General features: G+C 44.1%; 1 protein-coding gene across 8 annotated transcripts in view; it reads left to right on the top strand.

Annotated features, from left to right (window-relative positions):
- Window positions 1–25527, top strand: part of PTPRT (protein tyrosine phosphatase receptor type T) — a 1173155-nt gene that overhangs the window by 473517 nt on the left and 674111 nt on the right. For all 8 annotated transcript variants that reach the window (XM_037810913.1, XM_037810912.1, XM_037810909.1 and 5 more), the window contains exon 6: window positions 3020–3194. In XM_037810913.1, coding sequence (XP_037666841.1) covers window positions 3020–3194 — 175 coding nt within the window. The remainder of the gene's footprint in view (window positions 1–3019; window positions 3195–25527) is intronic.

Genomic DNA, 25527 nt, shown 5'->3' with positions numbered 1-25527 from the left:
TGTTCTATTTCTTTGGCTGCTTCTTCAGGAGGACTGATGATTGGTTTCTGTCTCTTCAATTCCTTTTATCTTTGTTTTCTTTGCTTGCTGGGCCACTTTTTGAAAGCCTGTCCTCCATTTTCTTCAGTGTCAATGCTTCTCTTTATGTCTAACATCATTTTGAATTCTGCAACTGGCATTTCTTTTTTCCCACCATTCACCCTTGGCACCTCAAGGTTCATTCTCCACCTTATCCATTCACCTCTTTGCTGATGTTTTGTAGAACCCGTGGACTCACATCACTCTCAATCTCTCTGTTTTTATCCCCCTAATTTCTTGGCTTCTCAAAGTATGGCATGTTTGAGGAAAAGCCTGGAGTCTCATTGGCTGTCTGTGGGGTGGGCCCACTTGCATTTTTGCTTATTTCTCCTCACTCCCTATATGACATCCCACCTTCCATCCCCTTCCTTTGCTACTGTTGATTTTTTATTTTTATTTTTATTTTTTTTTGCCCTTGACCAAGAAATTGGTAGCCAATAGGCTGATCATTCTGGTCATACACCTGCCCACACGCTCTCACATTTCCACATTTGAGAATGAGGGTCCTGGAAGAGGTGAGTGATGGGGGAAATAGTTACTCCACATCAAAAGAACACGCATGGTGGTTTAAGGATGGCCTGAAGTCTAATGCCTTGCATTCAAATCGTAGCTCTGTCACTTCCAAACTGTGCAAGCTTCAGCAGTCCATTGCACTTCTCTGAGCTTCAGCTTCCTCGTATATATACAATGGAGAAAACTGGTATGTCCACTGTATACAATTTCAGGAGAAGGCTTGCAAAATACTTAGCACATAAAAGTGCTTATTCATTGTCACTTAAAAAGGAAGAAAATATAAAATTGTTTAAGATGATACAAATAATCGGGTTAAAATGTGTCTGCCTGAAGCCTCATCACTCACCTGTCAGATGGAACATGGTGGCCCTGGGGGGCCTTGCTCAGCAGTGGAGAAAACCGACTCCTTTTGGTGACCCGTCTCTTCTGACTTCCACACATACCTTCATCCCTCTGTCCTGCAAATTGAGACACACTCCCGGTGTTTGCCGGAATTCCCTCTACTGCCTCCTTGCACTGCTCTTTTGGAAAAGGAACTTGTGTTTGGCATCTGATAGGTTTTCATGATGTGATCCAAGTTGTACTATTTCTTGCAAAAATATTTCAAGGTCTGGGGCAAGTGGTTGGCAGTTTTAGCACTAATGACCTTTTTCCCTCTTCTGTTTCCTTCTATTTGCTTTTGTCTGGTCCTTTTGGTTAGTTTCTGGAATTGGAGTGAGTTACGGCAGCCCTGAGTGCTGTGCCTTTTTAAAGAGATTCCATTTATTTCACTGTTTTCAAAGATAAAAGCAATATATGTTCAAGACAGAAAGTTTGAAGAATGTCAAAAAGTGAAAAAAAGAAAAAATCATCTACCGTCTCCCTGTCTAGACTGGAGGATGTCCTTGCTACAAGTCACTGCTAGGATGGAGGCCTGGGTTCCCACTCTCTGTCTCTTGCCCTCTGCTCATGCCCTCCCCTGGTCTTGGTCCCGCCCCGTTGCCCACTGCACAGCTAGACATGGTGGTTCTTCTCACCTCCGGCATCCCAGTCCCGACCTGTCACTCATGGGGGCGATGGGAGATGACACGGATGAAAGTAGGTTGGTGTACTTGGTGAAATTGTTCACTTTGAGCAGGAAACAGTGAAGATTGCATCTCAGAAGGCTTGGGGCATGGGAAAACTCATAAATCACAAGGTTTCCCTAAATCTGACCGGACAATTAAAACACTCAATCTCTTTTCTGGAGAAAATTTTTTAAATTAAGGCAGGCAGTCAGGATGAGGTCTTAGTGAAAAGTGCTTGGCTTGGAGGTGGAAAACCTGGAGAAGGAACTTATTTAAATGCTCTGCATATTTATTTAGCCTCTCTGACATTTGAAATCTTCTTTTGTGAAGATCAGCGATATTACACATCTCAAACAAGGCTGTAAGGATTAAAAAGATGATTTTTGCAGAAATATCTGGCTCAGGGTCTGGGACATAGTGGATGCTTAATAAATACTCACTTAAATTGCATCCACACGCATGTGTGCCTTGCCAGCTCTCCTAACTTGCTACCATGAAAGGGGCTTTTGAAACTCAGAATATCATGCCTAAAACTCAGGATGCTAAGGACAGAAACTGCTGTGCATTCATCTTGCTTCCATAAATGTCTCCCAAGTTGGAAGGCTTCAGGACAAGGTTCTGGAGAGGAATGTAGCTACGTCACTGCCCTCGGGGAGCTCACGGTCTCAAGTGGGAAAAATGCATGGAAAGTTTGCACCTGGTGGTGTGATAGTCAGGGAACTTTCCAGAGGTAGTGGTGAGCTGGACCTGGGGTTTTAAGGGAGAAGGAGTGTCCCCGGGAAGACAGAACATTTCAGGCAGAGGAAGGAGCATATGTCAAGGGGGAGAGGTGCCGAAAAGCTTCCACCCGCGTCCCACTAATGGGGGAAGAGGGGTCCCTGTGGGGTGGGGCTCAGAGGCTGTGGGTGGGTTTTAGGGCATCAGCTGTGGGGAATGAGGCTGAGGGCTTGGGAGCCAGGTTGCTTATTATCAGTTCACGAGGGCTGGGTTTTGCTAATTTGCTGAATCTGTCTTGGGGGGTGGGTGTGGCGGAGAGCAGGCTATGAGTTCTGCTTAATAGATCAAAAAAAAAAAAAAAAAAAAAGAAGGGAGGGGCTTTAAGGGGCTGTGTGGCAGCCCCAAACGCAGCTCAGCGAAGCCAAGGTGTTTCACAGAGGACTTTCCCCTCCCTCTTACCACCAGGCATCCACTCTCTTGAATCAGCTCAGTAGCAACGTTTACTCTTGAATCAGATCACTGGTGAAAATGAGTCTTAATAAGCATCGGTGGGAACTCCTGGGCCTGAGGGCGTGGGGAAGGGCGGAGCCTCTGGGCCGGGGGTCCTCCTGCTGCATATAATGATGCAGTGATTTCTCTCCTCCCTCCCTCCGTCTGTCCTTCAGCAATGGAATGGCCGGGACACAGCCCTCATGGTCACTCGTGTGGTCAACCACAGGCGCTTCTCGGCCACGGTCAGCGTGGCGGACACTGCCCAGCGTAGCGTCAGCAAGTACCGCTGCGTGATCCGCTCTGACGGGGGCTCCGGCGTGTCCAACTACGCGGAGCTGATCGTGAAAGGTGAGTGGCCTCCCGGGGGCCCTGGCCTCGCCCCCCAGTGCCTGGCGTTACGGGGGCTCATCTGCCCCATCCTGACAGAGTGATGTGCTGGTGGGTTGGGGGAGGCTCCTTTTATCATCTGCTGTCCCTCCCCCAGTTCAGTGGCCTCCATGCCTTCCAATGGCCTCTCACCCCACCCCTCAATAAAAGAGGGAAAGGTATTATAAAATCATGCATTGTCTTATTCAAAGTTGAGTCTCACATCTATACGTGAATGGTTGTGTGGAATATAACAGAAGGTATCTTCAAATTTGTATTTATTTTGTATTTAAAGTCATAATGAACGCATATCCTTGTGCTCTTGGGCTTTCTATTGCACCGTTCAGAGAGTACTATTGGCTTTGAGAGACTTTTTCATTGAAAATTCCATATAATTATTTTGAAAGGACTTTTTCAATGATCCCCCAGCCCACTGGCCCTTATTCAGTTCCTCTCAGTTTTCCTATTCTTCACCTTGAGGTATCGTTTATATACTTCCACTAAATAGGCCCATTGTTTGCTTTTCTGCTGCTTTCAAGAAATTTTATATCCCATTTATTTTTGAAATTGTGTAAAATCTTTGTTTCCACGCTTAATGGTTGTATACTATTTCATCATATGAATTATCCTGTTTTTTAAAAATCTCCCTTTTTGCCGACATCTAGATAATTCCAGGTGCTTTCGTTTTTGTTTTTTTTTCCCTGGTGTTTACAACAATTATCATCTCAGTGGAGTGCTTCAGACAGAGAACATTTTTATTCTATTGAACCAGATTATTTCCTTAGGATAAATTCCCTGGGGGTAGAGTTGCTAGGCCAAATTGAGCATCTTATAGCTTTTTCTTTGTGTTGCATTATTGCTTTCGCAAAAACCGTTTGACAGTTTACACTGGCAACAGCAGCATATGGATGTATTAGTTTTGCCAGTGTTATGTTTGGCAATCAAATTTTTAATATAGCATAATTTAGTGAATGAAATAATGAAGCTGTTCATATTATACCAGCTGTAGAATGTTACCCAGTGTGTTTGAAGGTAAAAACATTAACCCCCCAGAAGGATCCGGAATCTGGTGTCCTTGGCCAAGGTAGGGTTGGCGTGAAGCCCTTGAGCTCCCTGGGCTGGTCCCCGGGTGGTGGTAGCCTGGCCTGGACCGGAGATTGCATCCAGGGATTCTCTCTCCTCGGTTGCCCTGACTCTAGATTGGTATTCACGTGGCCGGTGGTTTGTCATTCAGATCTCAGCATAAATGTCAACATGGAATCTTCTCTACTAGGTCTTCCCTGACCCCTCCACCCACCTGTCCCCCATCCTAGCTGCCGCTTTGTCACATCACCTTGTCTCCTTTTTCTACATACCCCTTCTCACAGTTAAACTATGTTTTTCATTGTTTATTTGGTACTTTTCCGTCTCTGTCTTTGGGACATAGGCTCTGTGAAAGGAGGGGCATTGTCTATTTTGTTCATGCTAAGTCTCCTGTGCTAAGCGTAGCCCTGGCACAAGTGCAGAGAATGCCAAGCTATATGAAATTGCCACTCTTTGGCTGTTTTCGACACACAGTTATTTCACACTTAAAATATCTATTGAATGATGGATGAGTGAGTGAATTATTGGCCTCAGCAGGAATTCATTTGATCAGCCTAACTCCATGAACACTTAGCTGAAGATCAACAAAATTAGGCCATGTCATGAACAAAGCAAGTAGGAAAAAAAATCTGCTTTAAAATCATTTACATTGGGTACTATTCATATATAAAAGAAACCATCAATTTGATCACTTTAGGCCTTGTATGTTTTTGGCGCCTTAAGACTGATTTGTGTGACACAGGGGCCTCTGCCAGGGCTTTCAGGTATGCAGTGAACATGTAAGCTCCTGGGCTGTCCTCCAGAACCCTCATGCGGCCTCCCACACTGGGATGGAGCTCCGTCGGAGGACGGACTGTGTTCTCTCATGGGTCTGGTGCAAAGCTGGTGATGAGAACAGGACAAATGACTATGGGACCTAGTGTAGCACATTCTGAACTTGGCACACAGACAAATGGAACAGGACAATGCTTGGTTTCCTCTCACTTTATGTCCCCCATTAGGATGGGGGAGCCAAAGCTATGGAAAGCTAAATTCAGAGGCTGTCGGGACAGAGCATACAGCTCTGTGCCTTTGTTTGCAGAGGTGGCCAGGGTTCCCTGGGACTGTGGCTTGTCCTTTGCTGGCCAAGCCTGGAGGAGCAGTGTTGCCCCCGGCCCACTAATGCTAGGATCATGTGATCCGGGAGCTGCCACTGCTCTGAAACCCCTCACCAGTCACTGTAGTTTAGGGCTGCGTGCAGCTGCACTAGGGCTCTCTTACAAGTGAGCAATGGAGGGGTGGGGTTTGGAGCTCCCTAAAAGCTGCTCCCCTTTTATTATACATTGCTGAAATGCCTCCATATTTTTAGTGTGGGCTGTCTATTTATATATATATATTTTTGGTCCTCATTTTTTCCCTATTAAACTTTTTCCATTTGACACTCAGTTGGTGGTAAACTGGAAGCTGGACCCTTTGAACATATTCTGTCCCCTCACATGTGTTATCTCGTTTAACCGTAATTGCAGGTCTGAATGTTGGTTTTATTTTACTCATTTTGCTGCTGGGAGGCCAGGCGCGGCCAGGCTGAGAAAAGGGCATTCCTGAAGGCCAGAGCGGGCAGGTCTGGCTCATGCTGTTTGGGCCACACCTGCAGGGCTGCTGAAGGCACCTGGCGCCAGGAGCCCCTGAGCCAGCCGAATGGGTCCAGAGGGCAGGTGAGGCTTAGGGCTGGCGTCTCCCCCCACCTGCTGCTTTAACCCCCACCTGCCTCTCTGTAATGGCAAGAACCAAATTCCCAGTGCCTGGAAAAAGGAACTTAACTCTTCCCTCCTGTGTTAGTTTCCTGTGGCTGGGTAATATATCACGACATGCTGAGTGCCTTTAAGCAGTGTTTCCCCCCCACCCCAAACTGAGGTGTCTACAGGGCTGTGCTCTCTGCTGAGACTCGGGGAGAAGCCTTCTCGCCTCTTCCAGTTTCTGGGGGCTCCAGGAGTTCCTGGCCTTGGGGCTTCATAACTCCCATCTCCTCTCTGTCTTCCTATGGTCTTCCCCTCCCTGTGTCTCCTCTTCTGATAAGGACATCTTCCATTGGATTTAAGACTGCCCAGGTCATCTGGGATGGCCTTATCCCAAGGCCCTTAATTACAGTAAAGACCCTTTCTCCCAGTAAAGTCACATTTGCAGGGTTCAGGTATTAGTACATGGATGTAGCCTTTTGAGGGGGCCCCCATTCAACCCACTACAGACACTCACCGTCCTAAAGAGCTAGTGGACTCCAAGCAAATGGAAGGCAGGGACACACAGAAGCAGCAGCAGCCAGAGGAAGCCTGAGACCTGGAGTCTGTGGCCAGGGCCCCATTTGAGGGTGGCAAACCAGAGCATTTGGGGAAACCTCTTATGAAAACTGACTCACTTCTTAAGAGCCTTTGCCTTTGCTGAGCCAGGATGCTTAAGTACTTCAATACTGAAATATTTGCGCTTGTTAAAAAAAAATACCAAGGGGAAAATATGAATCTTCTTTCAGAGAAGGGAGAAAATTTGAAGGAAAAAAGGATTCTCAAGGGCTAAGTGCTCTCTTTGGGATGGCAAGACTGCCTGCATTTCCCGTTCCTGAGCGCTGATGGCCGCACACGTCACAGGGTGTGGGCTCAGGGCAGGAAGCGCCTGGATGACAATGGGGCGTCACAGAAAGAAAGCCACCTGTGTGGAGTTTTCTTTCTCACAGGCCTCCTCCGTTTGGTTCCAGTTCAATGGCAGAATTGGATTTCGGAGCTAGAACCCCAGAGTTTGAATTCTTTCCGCGTTGTGACCCAGCTGTGTGACCTTGAGGCTGTCATACACCTCTCTGGGCCTCAGGTGGCCCTCTGGAAATGAGAGTGGGATTGCCACCTCCTAGGACTGTCCTGAGGAAGAAGTGAGGTAATGGACGGCGGAGTTCTTAGAACACTGCTTGGGAAACAGGCCCCTGTAAGGAAGTAAAAGGTGGCGAGGTGCTCAGGGGGTAAGGACATGACACCTGACCTGGCTGCTGATTTGGTTACTGTCCATGTGGCCTGGAGAAGTCACTTAATTCCTCTGTAAAGTGGGGCCAATACTGTCCCCAGCAGTGATGCTGTGAGCATACGAGAAGAGAGGGAAGAAGTGGAAATGTGTAGAGCTAACGTGGGCTTGGAATCCTTTGGGACATGGGGTCCGTGGTAGGACAGAATTCCCTGAGCCACATGCCGTATCCATCACTGATCAGTCAGGAAGCCCAGGGGAATCTGCAGACCAATGAAAAGCAGCTGGTCCTATCTGTCCTCAGCTACCTGCCCACACGGGCCCACCTCCATCTTGCATCGCTTGTGCATATATATGGTCACACCAGGGTGGGGAGTCACAGGGCCCCACAGTGGCCGAGGGTGCCAGGGGCTGAAGGCCTCTCTGATGTCTTCCATAGCAGGTGCTCATTCTGAGCCCACAGGGAGGCCCAGGCCAGGTCCCTGTCTCTCTCTCAAAAGGTGTATTCCAGCAGACTGGCGCACAGCTCACTTGCCCTCCTGGGACCACGAGGTTCAGTGCTTCAGAAGGATGCCTCCTAATTTGAGTGTAGGTCATATCACATTCTCAGGGCTGACATTCAGGCTGAAAGGAGAGCAAATTAGAGTTGCTTAATTCTAAAGAGCTGTTTATTGAGTTGTGATAATGTACCTGGGTATACATTAGATTGCTCTGTAATTGAGGTTTTGCTCAATTGACAGTCCAGCCCCTCAACCTACCTGTTCCAGACCAGTGCATGTAAATGTACTTACTCTCTTCCTCTGTTTCTGGTTTTCCTAATTTCTTTCACTTCAAGGTGTTTTAGCATCACCCAAGGACATCGAAGTCAGCAACAAAAGTTTTGCAGACACAGGCCAGATGAAGATTTTCTAACCTGTAAAAGTTTGTTGATGGTAGTGATTAAGTCAGCCTTTCAACTCCATTTAACAACCTCTGTGCTCAGCCCACTCTTATCGATGTGGGGATTAGCACCCAAAAGAAATGTAGTGCTGGTGATAATATATGTACAGATCATGCTTCAAGATAGGCACTCCAAGAATTCTGTGATTATAATAATCATATTCTTACTATTAAGAAATATTGCTCAAAGACACTGTCCATTTTTCCTAGTCCTGATTTAAAAGAATGATATCCTGTACTATGAGGAAATTTAAATTTGAGTCATCTTAAGGTCTCCCCCCTCTGAAATGGGATGGAGGTCATCAATTGTAGCCCTTCAGTTGAAGAAATGCTTTGTTTATCTTTCACTGTTTGTTTTGGTCATTCACATTTTATTGCAACATTTAAAGTCACTTAAGGCCTGTCCTCTGGGGTGGCAGCAGTGGGGTGCTTTGGCTACCCTGTTTAGGGGGCATGTGCTCTAAGGTGACCACTGTTCTAAAGTTGGCCTGTTTTGCTCATGTCACTAGGATGTTTCCTGCAGGCATTTGAGTTCACAGCCTTTGGCTTGAAGATTGAGTGACTGGAGTAGTTGACTCATTCCTGTGTTCATTAATGTAATAAGGGTTTGTCAAGCCCCAACTATGTGCCGGATACTGTGAGAAGCCCATGGCCTATTGGGAAGGAACATGCACCCTACGGTAACCATGTGGCCCTCTAGTTTGAGTCAGGCACTTACTGCCCTATGTTGCTAACCCTCAAACTAACCTGATGATAACGGTGTTGTTGGCATCCCCATTTTAGAAATGAGGGAAAGGAGACTCAGAGAGGCTGGGTAGCATCCCCAAGGCCATGTCATTTTAAGCAAGAGTTAAGGTACAAACCCAGGCTGGCTTGCGCCCAAGCCCATGTTATTTCTTCTGTACCATGTTTCTTACAAAATACTTTGTGCTAGGTCCTATACTTTGGTGAGAGCTGAGGAAATACAGTGGCTGGGCCAACTACTCCAGTCTGGGAAGACTTCTCAGAGTGGGTCCTGTCCGAGTTGGGTCCTGTGTTCTGGCAGGCCAGTGAGCAGGGACAGCTTGGGTTGCAGTTTAGAGACACGAGTGGGTGACATGTTTGAGGCTGGAAATACAGGTAGAGGGACACTTTCAGAGTCTTGGTACCAGAACAGGAGTTGGGGCTTCATCCTGGAGGAGTCGGGGCTCTAGGCCGCCCATCCGTGGTCCAGGGACCATCGGGCACACACACCCTTGAGTCCGGGACTCGGCATCCACCTGTTTTTCCTTTCCTTGGTCCTGCCTGTGCCCAGTGGAGAGCATTGCAGGCAGCTGGCTATGGTGAAAGGCACAGGCTCTGTTGGGAAGAGTGAAGATAAGGGGCACGTGGGATAGGGTTCTCCTAGGAGCAGATCCGAGGAGGGATTTGAGTGTAAAGGCTTTATTTGGGACGTAGACAGATGAGACAGGGAAGGATAGAATCAACAAAGGGGGAATTCTGAAGTAAGTGGCCCTTGTGAGTAACTGGTCTCAAGACTGTTGAGATCTGAGTGCCTACTGGAATTCTGAGAGCCTGTGTAGATCCCCTGAAATGTGAGGGAGTTGGGGTATTTGTGTACCAACTCCCACCGGTCATGCTTGAGGGTCACTTTTGGGGATGTTAACTTCCTGGGACTTCTGGCCTATTGAACAGGGCAGAGGGGCCTCCTGGGACTTTGGAGAATACCACAGGCATTGAGATTTAGCTCTGATGGTTGGAAGTTGGCCTGCACTCACTATGATTCAGCCTGAAAGATGAGAGTGGAATATAACACTTGTGCAAGAGGGATCCTACAGCTTCTGGAGCTTTCTGGGTAGCCAAGGACACTGGCTCATGCCTCATCAGTGAGAGGAGCTGTGGAGGGCAATTGCAGGCTGGAAGAAGGGGCAAAGCCCGTAACTGCCCTGAGAATTCAGGTTAGAAAGCCAGTGGACCACTGCAAAAGCTGCTGTAAGGACTGGACTTGGGTGAGTCTGTTCCTTCTCTGCCAGTCTTCAGAGGCCCAGGGAAGCCAAGAGGCTGGAACGTTCCAGGCTTGGGGAGAAGAGCCCGGACTGTGATCCAGCATCTGCCCTGTAAACTCCACTCCCCAAGTCTGTCTAGAACTCCTTCACCACCTCAACTGTCAACACCCCGAACCAGGGACCAATCAATGCTTCTTGTAAAGGGCCAAGGGAGTAAATATTTTCAACTCTGTGGCATCTGTCACAATTATTCAACTCTCTATTGTAGCAAAAGCAGCTATAGAAAATATGGAAACAAATGAGTGGCTGTGGCTGTGCTCCAATAAAACTTTACAGAAACTGGCAGCGGGCCGGATTTGGCCCACAGGCCATAGTTTGCCGATCCCTACCCTGGACCCTTCTCTATTGGATGGACCACTCCAACTTCCTCCCTACCTCCCTCCTGCCTCTCCCAGGTCTTTTCTCTACACTGTAGCCTGATGGACAGTTTAAAACAAGCGACATCGCAGCATTTTCCTGCTGACAACCCTCTAATATCCTATCACACTCAGAATAAAAACCAAACTTTGTAATGTGGCCTGGGGAGCTCCACGTGATCTGGTCCCTCTCTGTGTCTTTGATTCTTGTCCTCCCTTCTCCCTGCTCCTGTCTTCACCCTCTAACTCTGTCTCTAGCCATAATGGCCCATTTCCTGCTCCTTGAACCATGCCAGGTTGTTCTGACCTCAGGACCTCTGTGCTGGCTCTTTTCTCTTTGTCCAAAATGCTTTTTCTTCCAGATAATTATGTGGCTCTCTTGTCTTATTCACTCCATTCTCTGCTCAGATATCAGCTCCTCAGAGAGGCCTCCCCTGACCACCTTACGTGAAATAGCACCTGTCCTCACTCCTGCCTCTGCTCCTCACAGCTCTGTTTGTGTTGTTGTTGTTGTTTTTAAAGAAGTTGTAGGTTTAAAGAAAAATCATGCATGAAATAGAGTTCCCGCATACCACCCTATTAACACCTTGCATTAGTGTGCTACATTTGTTACAATTCTTGAAAGAACACTTTTATAACTGTGCTATTAACTCTAGTCCGTCATCTACAATAGGGTTCACTGTATAGTCCTGTTTTGTTTTAATTTTCTGGTAGCATGTGATTGTATTTTGAACTTGCTGGGGTTTTCTTTCCAGCTCTTGTCACCACCTGGCATTGTCATTTGTTTCTGTGTCTTTCCCTCTGGAACCATCTCCTGAAGGCAGGGCCTTGGTAGGCCTTGTTTTCTGCTGCGTCCACAGTCCCGGGGACAGTAGCTGGTATATAAAAGGTGCCCAGAAGTCTGCAATACTCAGTGGACAGACACTTCTCAAAGCCTTATTTCATAAGCACGGAGTAGAATTTGAGATCCTCACCATTCCTTCCTCTTCTAAGGCTCTCGTTACTGACTGTCCACCTGGGGAATCTCCTCCCGTCTCTGAGGAAGTTGTCACCTTTGGATGTCTCTTTATCTTTTCCTTTAAGTATTTGTCCCCTCCTCTCCCCACCCTTTTTCTTCCTAGTTGCGGACACTCTATGCCTTGTAACTCCCTGTGTTTCTCCTTTGGCTTCCCCTTGTGAGTTTTGTTTGCAATTTTGGTCTTAATTAACCAATCTGCTAAAGTTATGCTCATTATCCAGCAACCCAAGTGGCCATTCAAGTGCCATTTTTCAAATTTCTGGGCCTTCTGCACTGCCTGCCAAGGGAAGGCTTGCTTCATAGCGGGCCCCATCTATGTCCCCTAGATCCTGTCTGCTAGGTCTACCAGCTCCGGCCTAGGTCTAAAAGTTTAACAGCTTTTAATGTTGACCTTAGCCCACCTAGTCCCTCAATCTCCATGTCTGGACTTGACATTCTTGGAAGACCCTATTTGAGGACAGAGCAGCTTCAGTGTCCTCATCTCTTCAGGCTTCACTCTTTTTTTTTTTTTTTTAATTAAATTCAGTTTTATTGAAATACATTCACACACCATACAATCATCCATGGTATACAATCCACTGTCCACAGTATGATAACATAGTTATGCGTTCATCGCCACAATCTATCTCTGAACATTTCCCTTACATCAGAAAGAACCAGAACAAGAATAAAAAACTAAAAGTGAAAAAAGAACACCCAAATCATCCCCCCCATCCCACCCCATTTGCCCTTTAGTTTTTATCCCCATTTTTCTACTCATCCATACACTAGATAAAGGGGGTGTGATCCACAAGGTCTTCACAATCACATTGTCACCCCTTGTAATCTACATTATTATATAATTGTCTTCAGGAGTCCAGACTGCTGGGTTGGAGTTTGGTAGTTTCAGGTATTTACTTCTAGCTATTCCAATACATTAAAACCTAAGACGTGTTATCTATATAGTGCATAAGAATGTCCACCAGAGTGATCTCTCGACTCCATTTGAAATCTCTGAGCCACTGAAACTATTTCATCTCATTTTGCATTCCCCTTTTGGTCAAGAAGATACTGTCAGTCCCACGATGCTGGGTCCACATTCATCCCCGGGAGTCATATTCTTCATTGCCAGGAAGATTTACACCCCTGGGAATCAGGTCCCACGTAGTGGGGAGGGCAGTGAGTTCACCTGTCGAGATGGCTCAGTTAGAGAGAGAGAGGGCCACATCTGAGCAACAAAGAGGTACTCAGGGGGAGACTCTTAGGCACCATTACATACAACTTTAGACTCTCCTTTGCAGTAATGAGCTTCATAAGGGCAAGTCCCACGATCGAGGGCTCAGCACATCAAACCGCCAGTCCCAATGTTTGTGACAACATCAACACCAGTCCAGGTGAGGATGTCCAACGCATCCGCACCTTCCCCCAGATCCTCGGGGCTGGGGAGAGGGAGGCTGTAAATATATTTTTTTATTATCTGCCCAAATTACTCTGGGATGTGTCACTATTTCACTCCAGCCTATACTAACCTACCGTATCTCACTTCCTATTCAAAGTTCCATGCAATTGTGGTGTTTGAACAAATCGACTGTAGAGTCGTACCGTTTAGAAAATTTAGATCCTGTACCAAATAAATATCTCTTCCCTTGGTCTCATATGGAAGTTGAAGTTTTAAAACACAATCAGTTTCAACCTTTACCCTTTGGCCTGGCTTGCCCTGGTCTTAACCAGACCTGCTTCATTCATGTCACTAATTGAAGTCTGCGCTCTTTTTCAGCTTTTTTTTTTTTTTCTAACAGTGGCTGTATGTGCTAATACTGACATTCATATCTGCCGAGCTCTAGCTCTGAGTTTCAGGTGTCTCAGAGATATGCATTATTCCAGAGATCAATCAGGTTATACGCTAAGGGATCAGCATCTCAAAGTTTAGAGATAGGCATTACAATTCAGGGATAGAGTTAACTGCTGTAAGAGCTTACAATCTAGGGACTATTACAATTATTATGTCCACGTTAGGCTATGTTCTAAGATTCAATTCTGAGTTTACACATTGTAGTTAGTCCATACTGGCGAGGCATTAAAGTATTTGCCTTTATTTCTGGTGTACTTCACTCAGATACTGTGTACAGGATCCATTCACCTTGTGTATCTCACAGCTTCACTCCTTGTAGTTGCTCAATGTTCCACTGTATGTGTACACCACAGTACACCATTCCATTCTTCAGTCAATGTACCCTTAGGTCATCTGCACCCTTTACAAATCATGATTACTGCCTCCATGAACACCAGTTTGCAAATGTTCATTCATGTCTCTGCTCTCAGATCTTCAAATGACATACCCCATAATAGGTTGGAGGACTTTTTGGTCCCCACATACTTAACTTTTTGTGGAACAACCACACTGACCTTCGGAAAGGTTACACCATTCTACCTGCTCCTCAACAGGTAGATAGGTACATCCCTCTCACCATGTTTTCTCCAACACTTTTACTCCTATATATATATTTTCCTACATTTTTATAGAGTTATGTCCACATAGCATACATTTATCCACAGTGTACAAACAGTTGTTCATGGTATCATCATAAAGTTGTACATTTATCACCACAGTCAGCACTTGAACTTATTGATTACTACAAGAAAAATTGTTTTTTTTTTTTTTTTTTTTTTTAGCAATAAGAAAAAAAATGATAAAAAGAAAAATAACATGTCATACAATACAATATACTAGTAAGGACAGGAAATAACACCACTACCAAGAATCCCATATTCCTCCCCTATATCCCCCTCTCATACACATTTAGCACTGGCATATTGCCTTTGTTACATTTAATGGAGGTATATTACAATGTTACTGTTGACCATAGACTCCAGTTTGCTTTGATTATGTTTTTTCCTGAATACCATCCCTTTTTCAACTCTCTACATGGTTAACATTCATTTGCTTTCCCACATGCAAAAACATTTTTATATTTGTATATTTAGTAACAGTCATTGGCCACTCCAGTTTTTGCCACATTATACAGTCCCAGTCTTTATCATCTATCTTTACCTCTGGTGTCATACATTCTCCTATCCCACCTCTTTCAGCTTTACTCACAGACATCTTTGTTCAGTGTACTTGCAATACTGTGCTACCATCACACAGTATTATGCTATCTATTTCTGGATCTATGCAATCAATCCTAAACATTCTGTAGTCCTTCAGCATCAAATGGCTTGTGTCTGCCCTCTTTCTATCTCCTGGTTGCCTGTGTTGTCAGCTTTTAACTCCCAAAGTTTGTTCATTAATGTCTGTTCATATTAGTGAGACCATACAGAATCTGTCCTTTTGTTTCTGGCTAACTTCACTCAACATAATGTCCTCAAGGTTCATCCACGTTATTACATGATCCATGTCTTTGTTCTGTATTACAGCTGCATAATATTCCATCATGTGTATGTACCACAGTTTGTTTATCCACTTGTCCTTTGATGGACATTTGGGCTGTTTCCATCTCTTGGCAATTGTGAATAATGCTGCAGTAAACATTGGTTTACAAATGTCTGCTTGTGTTTTAAGTTTCAGTTCCTCTGAGTATATACCTAGCAATGGAATAGGTGAGTCATATGGCAAATCTATACTTAGCTTCCTGAGGAACCTCCACACTGTCTTCCAGAGTGGTTGCACCATTCTACATTCCCACCAACAATGAATAGGTGTGCCTCTTTCTCCACATCCTCTCCAGCACTTGTCATTTTCTGTTTTTTGGATAATGGCCATTCTGGTAGGTGTGAGATGGTATCTCATTGTGGTTTTGATTTGCATTTCCTTAATAGCCAGTGAAGTTGAGCATTTTTTCATATGTTTTTGAGCCATTTGTATTTCCTCTTCAGAAAAATGTCTGTTCATGTCTTTTGCCCATTTTTTAATTGGATTGTTTGTCTTTCTGTTATTGAGATGCAGGATTCCTTTATATATTCGGGATATTAAACCCTTATCTGATATGTGGTTTCCAAATATCATCCCCCATTGTGTAGGTTGCCTTTTTACTTTTCTGACAAAGTCCTTTGATGTACAAAAGTGTTTAATTTTGAGGAGATCCCATTTGTCTATTTGTTCTTTGGTTGCTCGTGCCTTGGGTGTGAGGTCTAAGAAACCACCTCCTATCACAAGATCTCTAAGATATTGCCCTACATTTTCTTCTAAGAGTTTTATGGTCTTGGTGCTAATGTTTAGGTCTTTGATCTACTTTGAGTTAATTTTGGTATAAGGTGTGAGATGGACATCCTCTTTCATTCTTTTGGAAATGCATATCCAGTTCTTCAAACACCGTTTATTGAACAGGCTGCTCTTTCCCAGTTGCTTCGGCTTCACTGCTTTATCAAAGATCAGTTGTCCGTAGATGCAAGGGTCTACTTCTGGACACTCAGTTCGATTCCATTGATCAGTATCTCTGTCCTTATGCCAGTACCATGCTGTTTTGAGCACTGTAGCTTTGTAATATGCTTCAAAGTCAGGTAGTGTGAGACCTCCCACTTCATTTCTCTTTCTCAAGATATTTTTGGCTATTTGGGGCACTTTACCCTTCCAAATAAATTTAGTTATTGGTTTTTCTATTTCTGTAAAGTAAGTTGTTGGGATTTGAATTGGTATTGCATTGAATCTGTAAATCAGTTTAGGTAAAATTGCCATCTTAACTATATTTAGTCTTCCAATCCATGAACATGGTATGTTCTTCCATTTTTTTTTAGGTCTTGTTCAATTTCTTTTAGCAGTTTCTTATAGTTTTCTATGTAAAGGTCTTTTGTGTCCTTGGTTAAGTTTATTCCTAAATACTTGATTCTTTTGGTTGCTATTGTAAATGGGATTTTTTTCTTGATTTCCTCCTTTTGTTGCACATTCATTGTGTATAGGAACACTGCAGATTTTTGCGTGTTGATCTTGTAGCCTGCTACTTTGCTGTATTCATTCACTAGTTCTAGTAGCTTTGCTGTAGATTTTTCTGGATTTTCTATGTATAGAATCATGTCATCTGCAAATAGTGAAAGTTTTTCTTCTTCCTCTCCAATTTGGATGCCTTTTATTTCTTTTTCTTGCCTAATTGCTCTAGCTAGAACTTCCAGCACAGTGTTGAATGACAATGGTGATAGTGGGCATCCCTGTCTTATTCCTGATCTTAGAGGAAAAGCTTTCAGTCTCTCCCCATTAAGTGTGATGTTAGCTGTGGGTTTTTCATATATTGCCTTTATCATATTGAAAAAGTTCCCTTCTATTCCTATCCTTTGAAGTGTTTTCATCAGGAAAGGATGTTGAATTTTGTCAAATGCCTTTTCTGCATCAATCGAGATGATCATGTGCTTCTTCTGTTTTGATTTATTGATGTGGTATATTACATTAATTGATTTTCTTGTGTTGAACCAGCCTTGCATACCTGGAATAAATCCCACCTGGTCATGGTGTATAATTCTTTTAATGTGTTGCTGGATTCAATTTGCGAGTATTTTGTTGAGGATTTTTGCATCTATATTCATTAAAGAAATATGTCTATAATTTTCCTTTTTTGTAGTATCTTTGGTTTTGGTATTAGGGTGATGTTGGCTTCATACAAAGAGTTAGGTAGCTTTCCCTCTTCTTCAGTTTTTTTGAAGAGTTTGTGTAGAATTGGTACTAATTCATTCTTGAATGTTTGGTAGAATTCACATGTGAAACCATTTGGACCTGGGCTTTTCCTTTTTGGGAGCTTTTTGATGACTGACTCAATCTCTTTACTTGTGATTGGTTTGTTGAGGTCATCTACTTCTTCTTGAGTTAATGTTGGTTGTTTATGCTTTTCTAGGAAGTTGTCCATTTCATCTAAGTTGTATAGTTGATTAGCATATAGTTGCTCATAGTATCTTTTCATTATCTCCTTAATTTCTACAGGGTCGGTAGTTATATTTCCTTTCCCATTTCTGATTGCATTTATTTGCATCTGCTCTCTTTTTTTTTTGTTAGCCTAGCCAGTGGTCCATCGATTTTATTGATTTTCTCAAAGAACCAACTTCTGGTTTTGTTTATTCTCTCTATTGTTTTCCTGTTCTCAATTGCATTTATTTCTGCTCTAATCTTTGTTATTTCTTCCCTTCTGCTTGCTTTGGGGTTAGTTTGCTGTTCTTTCTCTAATTCCTCCAGGTGAGCAGTTAACTCTTCAATTTTTGCTCTCTCTTCTCTTTTAATATAGGCATTCAGGGCAATAAATTTCCCTCTCATCACCACCTTTGCTGCATCTCATAAGTTTTGATAAGTTGTGTTTTCATTGTCATTTGCCTCGAGGTATTTACTAATTTCTCTTGTAATTTCTTCCTTTACCCACTGGTTTTCTAAGAGGGTGTTGTTTAGCCTCCATATGTTTGTGAATTTTATGACCTTCTGCCTTTTATTTATTTCCAACTTCATTCCATTGTGGTCTGAGAAAGTGTTTTGTATAATATCAATATTTTTAAATTTGTTGAGACTTGCTTTGTTACCCAACATGTGGTCTATCCTAGAGAATGTTCCATGAGCACTTTAGAAAAAAGTGTATCCTGCTGTTGTTGGATGTAGTGTTCTATAAATGTCTGTCAAGTCTAGTTCATTTATCGTACAATTCAACATCTCTGTTTCTTTAGTGATCCTCTGTCTAGATGTTCTATCTGTTGATGAGAGTGGTGTATTGAAGTCTCCAACTATTATTGTAGAGGTATCTGTTTCTCCTTTCAGTGAGCACAATGTTTGCCTCACAAATTTTGGGGCATTCTGGCTTGGTGCATAAATATTTATGATTGTTATGTTTTCTTGATGAATTGACCCTTTTATTAATATATAGTGTCCTTCTTTGTCTCTTTTAATTGTTTCGCTTTTGAAGTCTAACTTGTCTGATATTAATATAGCTACTCCCGCTTTTTTCTGGTTGTTGTTTGCTTGAAATATCTTTTTCCAACCTTTCACTTTCAGTCTATTTTTGTCCTTATGTCTAAAGTGAGTTTCTTGTAGACAGCATATAGATGGGTCCTGTTTTTTAATCCATTGTGCCAGTCTATGTCTTTTTATTGGGGAGTTTAATCCATTTATGTTTAGTGTTATTACTGTAAGGGCAGTACTTTCTACTACCATTTTGTTTTTTGGAATTTATATGTCATATCTTATTTTTTCCTCTCCTTTTACCTTTCCTGATAATCTTCATTTCTGCACTCTTCTCCAACTCTCTCTCTCCTGTCTTTTCCTATCAGCCTGTAGCACTCCCTTTAGTATTTCTTGTAGTGCCGGTCTCTTATTCACAAACTCTCTCAGTGTCTGTTTGTCTGAAAATGTTTTAATCTCTCCCTCATTTTTGAAGGAAAGTTTTGCTGGATATAGAATTTTTGGTTGGCAGTTTTTCTCTTTCAGTATCTTAAATATATCATGCCACTGTCTTCTTGCCTCCATGGTTTCTGCAGAGAAATCTGTACATAGTCTTATTGACCTTTCCTTGTTTGTGATGGATCGCTTTTCTGTTGCTGCTTTCAGAATCCTCTCTTTGTCTTTGACATTGGACAATCTGACCAGTAAGTGTCTTGGAGTAGGTCTATTGGGATCTATTCTATTTGGGGTATGTTGTACTTCTTGAATCTCTAATTTTCTGTCTTTTATAAGAGTTGGGAAATTTTCAGTGAATATGTTTTCTGTTACTCTTTCTGCCCCTTTTCCCCTCTCTTCTCCTTCTGCGATACCCATAACACGTATATTTGTGCGTTTCATGTTGTCACTCAGCTCCCTATGACCCTGCTCATATTTTTCCATTTTTTTCACCATCTGTTCTTTTGTGTGTATGAATTTGAATGACCTGTCTTCCAGTTCACTGATCCTTTCTTCTGACTGTTCAAATCTACTGTTGTGTCTCTCCATTGTGTTTTTCATCTCCTCCATTGTGGCCTTCATTCCCATGAGTTCTGCCATTTGTTTTTTTAAGTTTATGAATTCTTCTTTATGGTCATCCAGTGTCTTCTTTATATCCTTCAGCTCTTTTGCTATATCTTTCTTCATTTCATTGAATTTATTTAGCATTAGTTGCCTCAACTCCTGTATCTCAGCTGAGCTATTAGTTTGTTCCTTTGGCTGGTCCATGTTGTCGTGTTTCCTGGTATGGCTTGTTATCTTAAGTTGTCTAGGCATCTGATTTTCTTGATTAGTTTATTTTGGAGCTTGTTTTCTGTCTTTTACCTAGTGGTTTTCTTGTTGGTTGGCTTAGTTCTCTGGCCTCTGTTATTCAGTTCAACTTATTCTAGACCTCTAACTTAGGTTCTACTTAGTTGATCAGAGTTTTTCCCCTCTTGTTTTTTCTGTTTCTTGCTCTGCCTCTATGTAACTTTTCTGTGAGTGGGTCTCCTCAGATATGGTCGACCCTAGTCAGATTTTCCCAGTCTAGAGAGGCCGAGGTCTCATTGGGAGGGTATGGAGTTTTCCTGAGAATGAGACCCTCCTATGAGGCCTTTAGAATTGGTGCTTTTCCTCTCCTGTCCAGCAGGTGGCGCTTGCCAGCCCACAGCTCCCCCACCAGTGTAAGGAGGTGTGGAGCCTTTAGTTCTCCTGGTGACTCTGATCCTGTCGGGGGTGTGGCTGACTGAAGCCGGAATCTGAAGTTTAGCCCCTGGGGTCTGAGTTCCCTAAAGTAGGACTGCCGGTTGACCTGGGCCTCCGTCCACTCTCCCAATCCTCAGAACTCCAGTTGTCTCTCAATGGCACTATTCCCTTCTCCCCTCTCCTCTTTGGGGCCTTTCCAGGTAGATTCCTTGGTCAGCCTGAGTTGCCAATTAAAGACGGGGATGGAGACCTTCAGTAGTGGATATGGGACTGAAAGACTCTGTGGGTACTCTGTCTTCCCCCAAGCCCAGCCCAGTCCCTTAACCTGGGCTTTCTGATAGAAAATAACCACATATGTTACTTTTAGATTAAAAAAAAAAAAAAAAATAGAAGAGAAAAACAAGAAAAAGAAAAAAGAAAAAAAGAGAGTCTCTTTTAAAAGTCTTTCCCCAGCCTGGAAGTTTTGTCAGTGTCAAAACAGAGCATTTAAAGATATGCTTTGGGCTAGTGTCTGATAATTACTTTCCAACAGCTTCAGTTCCACCCCTGCCAGGGGCTATTGAAATGCAAAAAGATAAGGGATCAGTGAGAAGCCAGAAGGGATAAAATGTAGGGGGAAAAAATGGCTTTTTCGGAGTCTGGGAATGGGTGCCCACTTTTACGTGCCCCCACTTCTCAGAGCCCAGCCCTTCTTTAGCACCCCAGCTCCCCAAATTAGTTTATTTGTTAATTAATTCTGCAGTTGAGGCTGGGTTGAGCCTCCCTTCTTGCCCTCAGCAGGTTGCTGTTTTTTGGTTTCTTTTTTTCCCCCTTTCAGGGAGCCAGCAGCAAGACAGTCTGTGAGGTCTGGCTGGGGAGGGGCGCCAGACCCCTGGTCTGGGGAACTTAGAATGTTTGCTGTGATCTCAGCTTTTCCTCCAATTCCAAACTTGCGTCCGATGTGTGACTGGTTACTGGAGACCCCGAAAACACTGTTTCATATAGTTCTTGGGTAATTGCCAGCTGCTCTACCCACCACTCCGCCATCTTGCCCCGCCCCTCCAGGCTTCACTCTTAAAAATAACTCAAGTATCAGGATATTTTGATCTTCCTTCAGTCATAACTTTTAATGGGTTGCATCACTTTTACCATTGGCAAGAACACGTGGATTGCAAATCTGTGTGTCCCGGGCTCAAATCCTGCTTTTGCATTCTATTAGCTATGTGAAGTAGGAAAGTCATTTCATGGCTCCCTAATTGTAAAATAAAATACCAGTTCCGTAAGATTTGTGGGAGGAAACATGGGTATGGGAAACTTTTGTAAACAAAGTGCTTTCCATATGTTTGTTCTTGTCTTCATCAGTCTCCATCATCATGGCATTTGCTGGCTGCCAACCTTAGCCTCTGACTCCCTCACTCTTGGATGACATCACTGTTAGCTTCTCATGGGAAGAGAAAAATGACAGATGGGAGGAAAGTGGGAAACTTAACTTGAACATATGTGTGGTGGGGGAGGAGAACTGGGAGAGATCTATGTATATTATATTGTATATGGGCACAAAGACCAACTTATTTTTAAAAAAAGCATCAATGTGGATAAATAAAACCTGACAAGTATTGGTTTCCTTGAATTATTTTGACTACTTCATCAGCTGCATGCTGATGTGTTGCATTAACACTTTTAACGCATTTGGAAATTAAATCAAATGGCAATTGCATTAAATCCTCATTCACTTGGAACATTACCCTCCTGTGTTCAAATGGAAGAATTATCTGGGAAAGGGAATGCGCTCTAAGGTCTGTAGTTAGCTAACGTTTGTGGACTGTTTCTTGCATGCCAGACGTTGCACTAGTTATTTTCACGTTACTGCATTTAATCTCTGCCGTGGTCCCAGTTTTCAGATGCGGGTGCTGAATCCTGATTATCCAACCTCACCAGCCTCCTGTAGTCAGGAGCCTTCCTCTCCCTGCTGTAACTGAGACTGGCTACTTTCAGATCCTCCTGGTGCTGATTTTCCATGTTTTATTCTGTGGTAGATATGCAAGGCATGTTGTTTCTGATCACCTGAGTTCCAGGACCAGTTAAACTTACTTAAACCATGGGCTCCAGACTTTTGAAGGGATGCCTCTGTCCCTTACTGGAGCCTAATCACTTCTGAAATACTGCAGCTTCTGCCTAGACTAATGGGTCTCAACTGAGGGTGATTTTTGCCTCTGCTCTAAGGACATTTTGGCAATGTTTGGAGGCATTTTTTGTTGTCACAGTTGGAGGGGCAGGGTGGTACTGGCATTGAGTGGGTGAGAACAGAGAAGTGGCTAAACATTATTCGATGCACAAGACAGCCCCCCACAACAAATAATTATCTGACCCCAAAGGCCATTGTGCTTAGGCTGAGAAACCCTGGCCCGACCCTCACCATGGGATGGGCTTCTCTCTGATGCAGTGGGGTTTTGCTGCAGTCCTGTGGATTTCTGGCCAAGTGGTTGTGAGAAGAGGAAGAAAGAAGCTAGTTAATTATTTGTCTATGAAGAATTAGTTTAGTTTTCTGAGCCCCATCTACAACATTTACATTTGACATCTGGTTACTCTGACTTGTGGCTATGGGCCTCTTCTCTCCCATTTTCCCCCAAATACCTGTGGAAACCTAGTAAAAGATAAATGCTGACTAAGAGCCCAGTGCCAGAATTGGTGAGGAACACCAGCTAACTCTCAGACCAATGGAGTTGGCCAGCTGTCACATGTGTGGCTACTCTCCCATTGATAGAGGTGTGACTTGGAAGCAGCTGCATAACCAAGGGATGCATTTTCCAGGCTGCCTTGCTCCCAGTATGTCCATGTGATTGATTCAAGTCAAAGGAATGTGAGCAAAAGTGATGTGTGTTATTTTGGAGGCAAGGTGTTTAAGTTAAAGTAGGTAGTGGTTCTCCACATTTGCACTTCCATCTTTGGCTCCTTGGATGCAGAGGACTCTGAGCCCCAGGGAGTCAAAGTATTGAACAGCCTGGGTCCCTGAATTACCTTGTGGAGGGAAATTGCCTGCCAAGCAGACCAGCTATTTAAGCCATGCCTTCGGATTATTTGTTACAGCAGCTAGTATTATCGTAATCAGCACAAATTAGATCAAGAAAAATCATTAGCAACTTCCCCAGACTTGACCTTCTAAAGCAAAGTTTCCTTGCTTACCTGAAAACACATGGGAAGATACCTTTTCCTACTCCCATTGCTGTTGTGGTCAAAGACCCAGGTTCTGTACAACCTGAAAACTGGAAAACTATCTCTTTTTTTTTGTTTAAAATCAGATTTTGCTCTTTTTAAAAGTTTAAAAAAAAATGTCTCTTGCCAACCTTCATTTGTTATTTGAGTCTACAGATTCCAGAACAACACATAAAGACAGAAGCTGTGTGTTTACATTGGGGCAGAGGATTGGTAATGGCCTTGGCTGTGGCCCAAGAAGCTCAGGTAGAGTCTGGATAGGTGTGACAACCTAGAAGTCCAACCCGGAAGGGTAAGTCTTGCATTTTGGAGGCCAAGAACTGGTGATGGCCCTGTCAGGCAGGACTTCGTACCAGGATCTAGAATACCAGCCATAAGCAAGGGAATATGAAAACAGAAGAGCTAGGGCAGGGGTTGGGTCAGGGCTTGAGTCCCAGGAGGACCTTGTGTGAGAGGTAGTGTGACCAGGTGAACAGTCAGAGCCAGCACAGCTAGTAATGGAAGCTGGTGCCCGAACTCACCCAACATGCCGTCTCTTCAAGTCTACCTACCAGTGGAGCCTGACAACTCCAACTAAAGGTGGGTGGGGTGGGACGAGGAGGTAGAGTTAGGCATTTTGTACCTCAAAAGCAAGCAGGGGGGGGGCGGGGCAAGATGGCAGACTGGTGAGCTGTAAGTTTTAGTTACTCCTCCAGGAAAGTAGGTAAAAAGCCAGGAACTGCGTGGACTGGACACCACAGAGCAATCTGTCTTTGGGCATACTTCATACAACACTCATGAAAACGTGGAACTGCTGAGATCAGCGAAATCTGTAAGTTTTTGCGGCCAGGGGACCCGCGCCCCTCCCTGCCAGGCTCAGTCCCGGGGGAGGAGGGGCTGTCAGCTCCGGGAAGGAGAAGGGAGAACTGCAGTGGCTGCTCTTATCGGAAACTCATTCTACTGATTCAAACTCCAACCATAGATAGACTGAGACCAGACACCAGAGACTCTGAGAGCAGCCAGCCCAGCAGAGAGGAGACAGGCATAGAAAAAAAACAACACGAAAAACTCCAAAATAAAAGCAGAGGATTTTTGGAGTTCTGGTGAACACAGAAAGGGGAAGGGCGGAGCTCAGGCCTTGAGGCGCATATGCAAATCCTGAAGAAAAGCTGATCTCTCTGCCCTGTGGACCTTTCCTTAATGGCCCTGGTTGCTTTGTCTATTAGCATTTCAATAACCCATTAGATCTCTGAGGAGGGCCGTTTTGTTTTTTTTTTTGTTTGTTTTTTGTTTTTTGTTTTTTTTTTTTAAATCCTTTTTTCTTTTTCTAAAACAATTACTCTAAGAAGCCCAATACAGAAAGCTTCAAAGAATTGCAATTTGGGCACGTCAAGTCAAGAGCAGAACTAAGAGAGCTCTGAGACAAAAGGCAATAATCCAGTGGCTGAGAAAATTCACTAAACAACACAACTTCCCAAGAAAAGGGGGGTGTCCACTCACAGCCACCATCCTGGTGGACAGGAAACACTCCTGCCCATCGCCAGCCCCATAGCCCAGAGCTGCCCCAGACAACCCAGTGTGACGGAAGTGCTTCAAATAACAGGCACACACCACAAAACTGGGCGTGGACATTAGCCTTCCCTGCAACCTCAGCTGAATGTCCCAGAGCTGGGAAGGTGGAGCAGTGTGAATTAACAAAGCCCCATTCAGCCATCATTTGAGCAGACTGGGAGCCTCCCTACACAGCCCAGCAGCCCAGAACTGCCCTGGGGGGACGGCACTCACCTGTGACATAGCACAGTCATCCCTCAACAGAGGACCCGGGGTGCACAGCCTGGAAGAGGGGCCCACTTGCAAGTCTCAGGAGCCATACGCCAATACCAAAGACTTGTGGGTCAGTGGCAGAGACAAACTGTGGCACGACTGAACTGAAGGATTAGACTATTGCAGCAGCTTTAAAACTCTAGGATCATCAGGGAGATTTGATTCTTAGGGCCACCCCCCCCTCCCCGACTGCCCAGAAACACGCCCCACATACAGGACAGGCAACACCAACTACACACGCAAGCTTGGTACACCAATTGGGCCCCACAAGACTCACTCCCCCACTCACCAAAAAGGCTAAGCAGGGGAGAACTGGCTTGTGGAGAACAGGTGGCTCGTGGACGCCACCTGCTGGTTAGTT

The sequence above is a fragment of the Choloepus didactylus genome, chromosome 19, assembly GCF_015220235.1.
Source record: "Choloepus didactylus isolate mChoDid1 chromosome 19, mChoDid1.pri, whole genome shotgun sequence".
NCBI classification, from domain to species: Eukaryota; Metazoa; Chordata; class Mammalia; order Pilosa; family Megalonychidae; genus Choloepus; species Choloepus didactylus.
The sequence above is the reverse complement of the archived record's forward strand: the minus strand, read 5'-3'. Positions and strand labels throughout refer to the sequence as shown.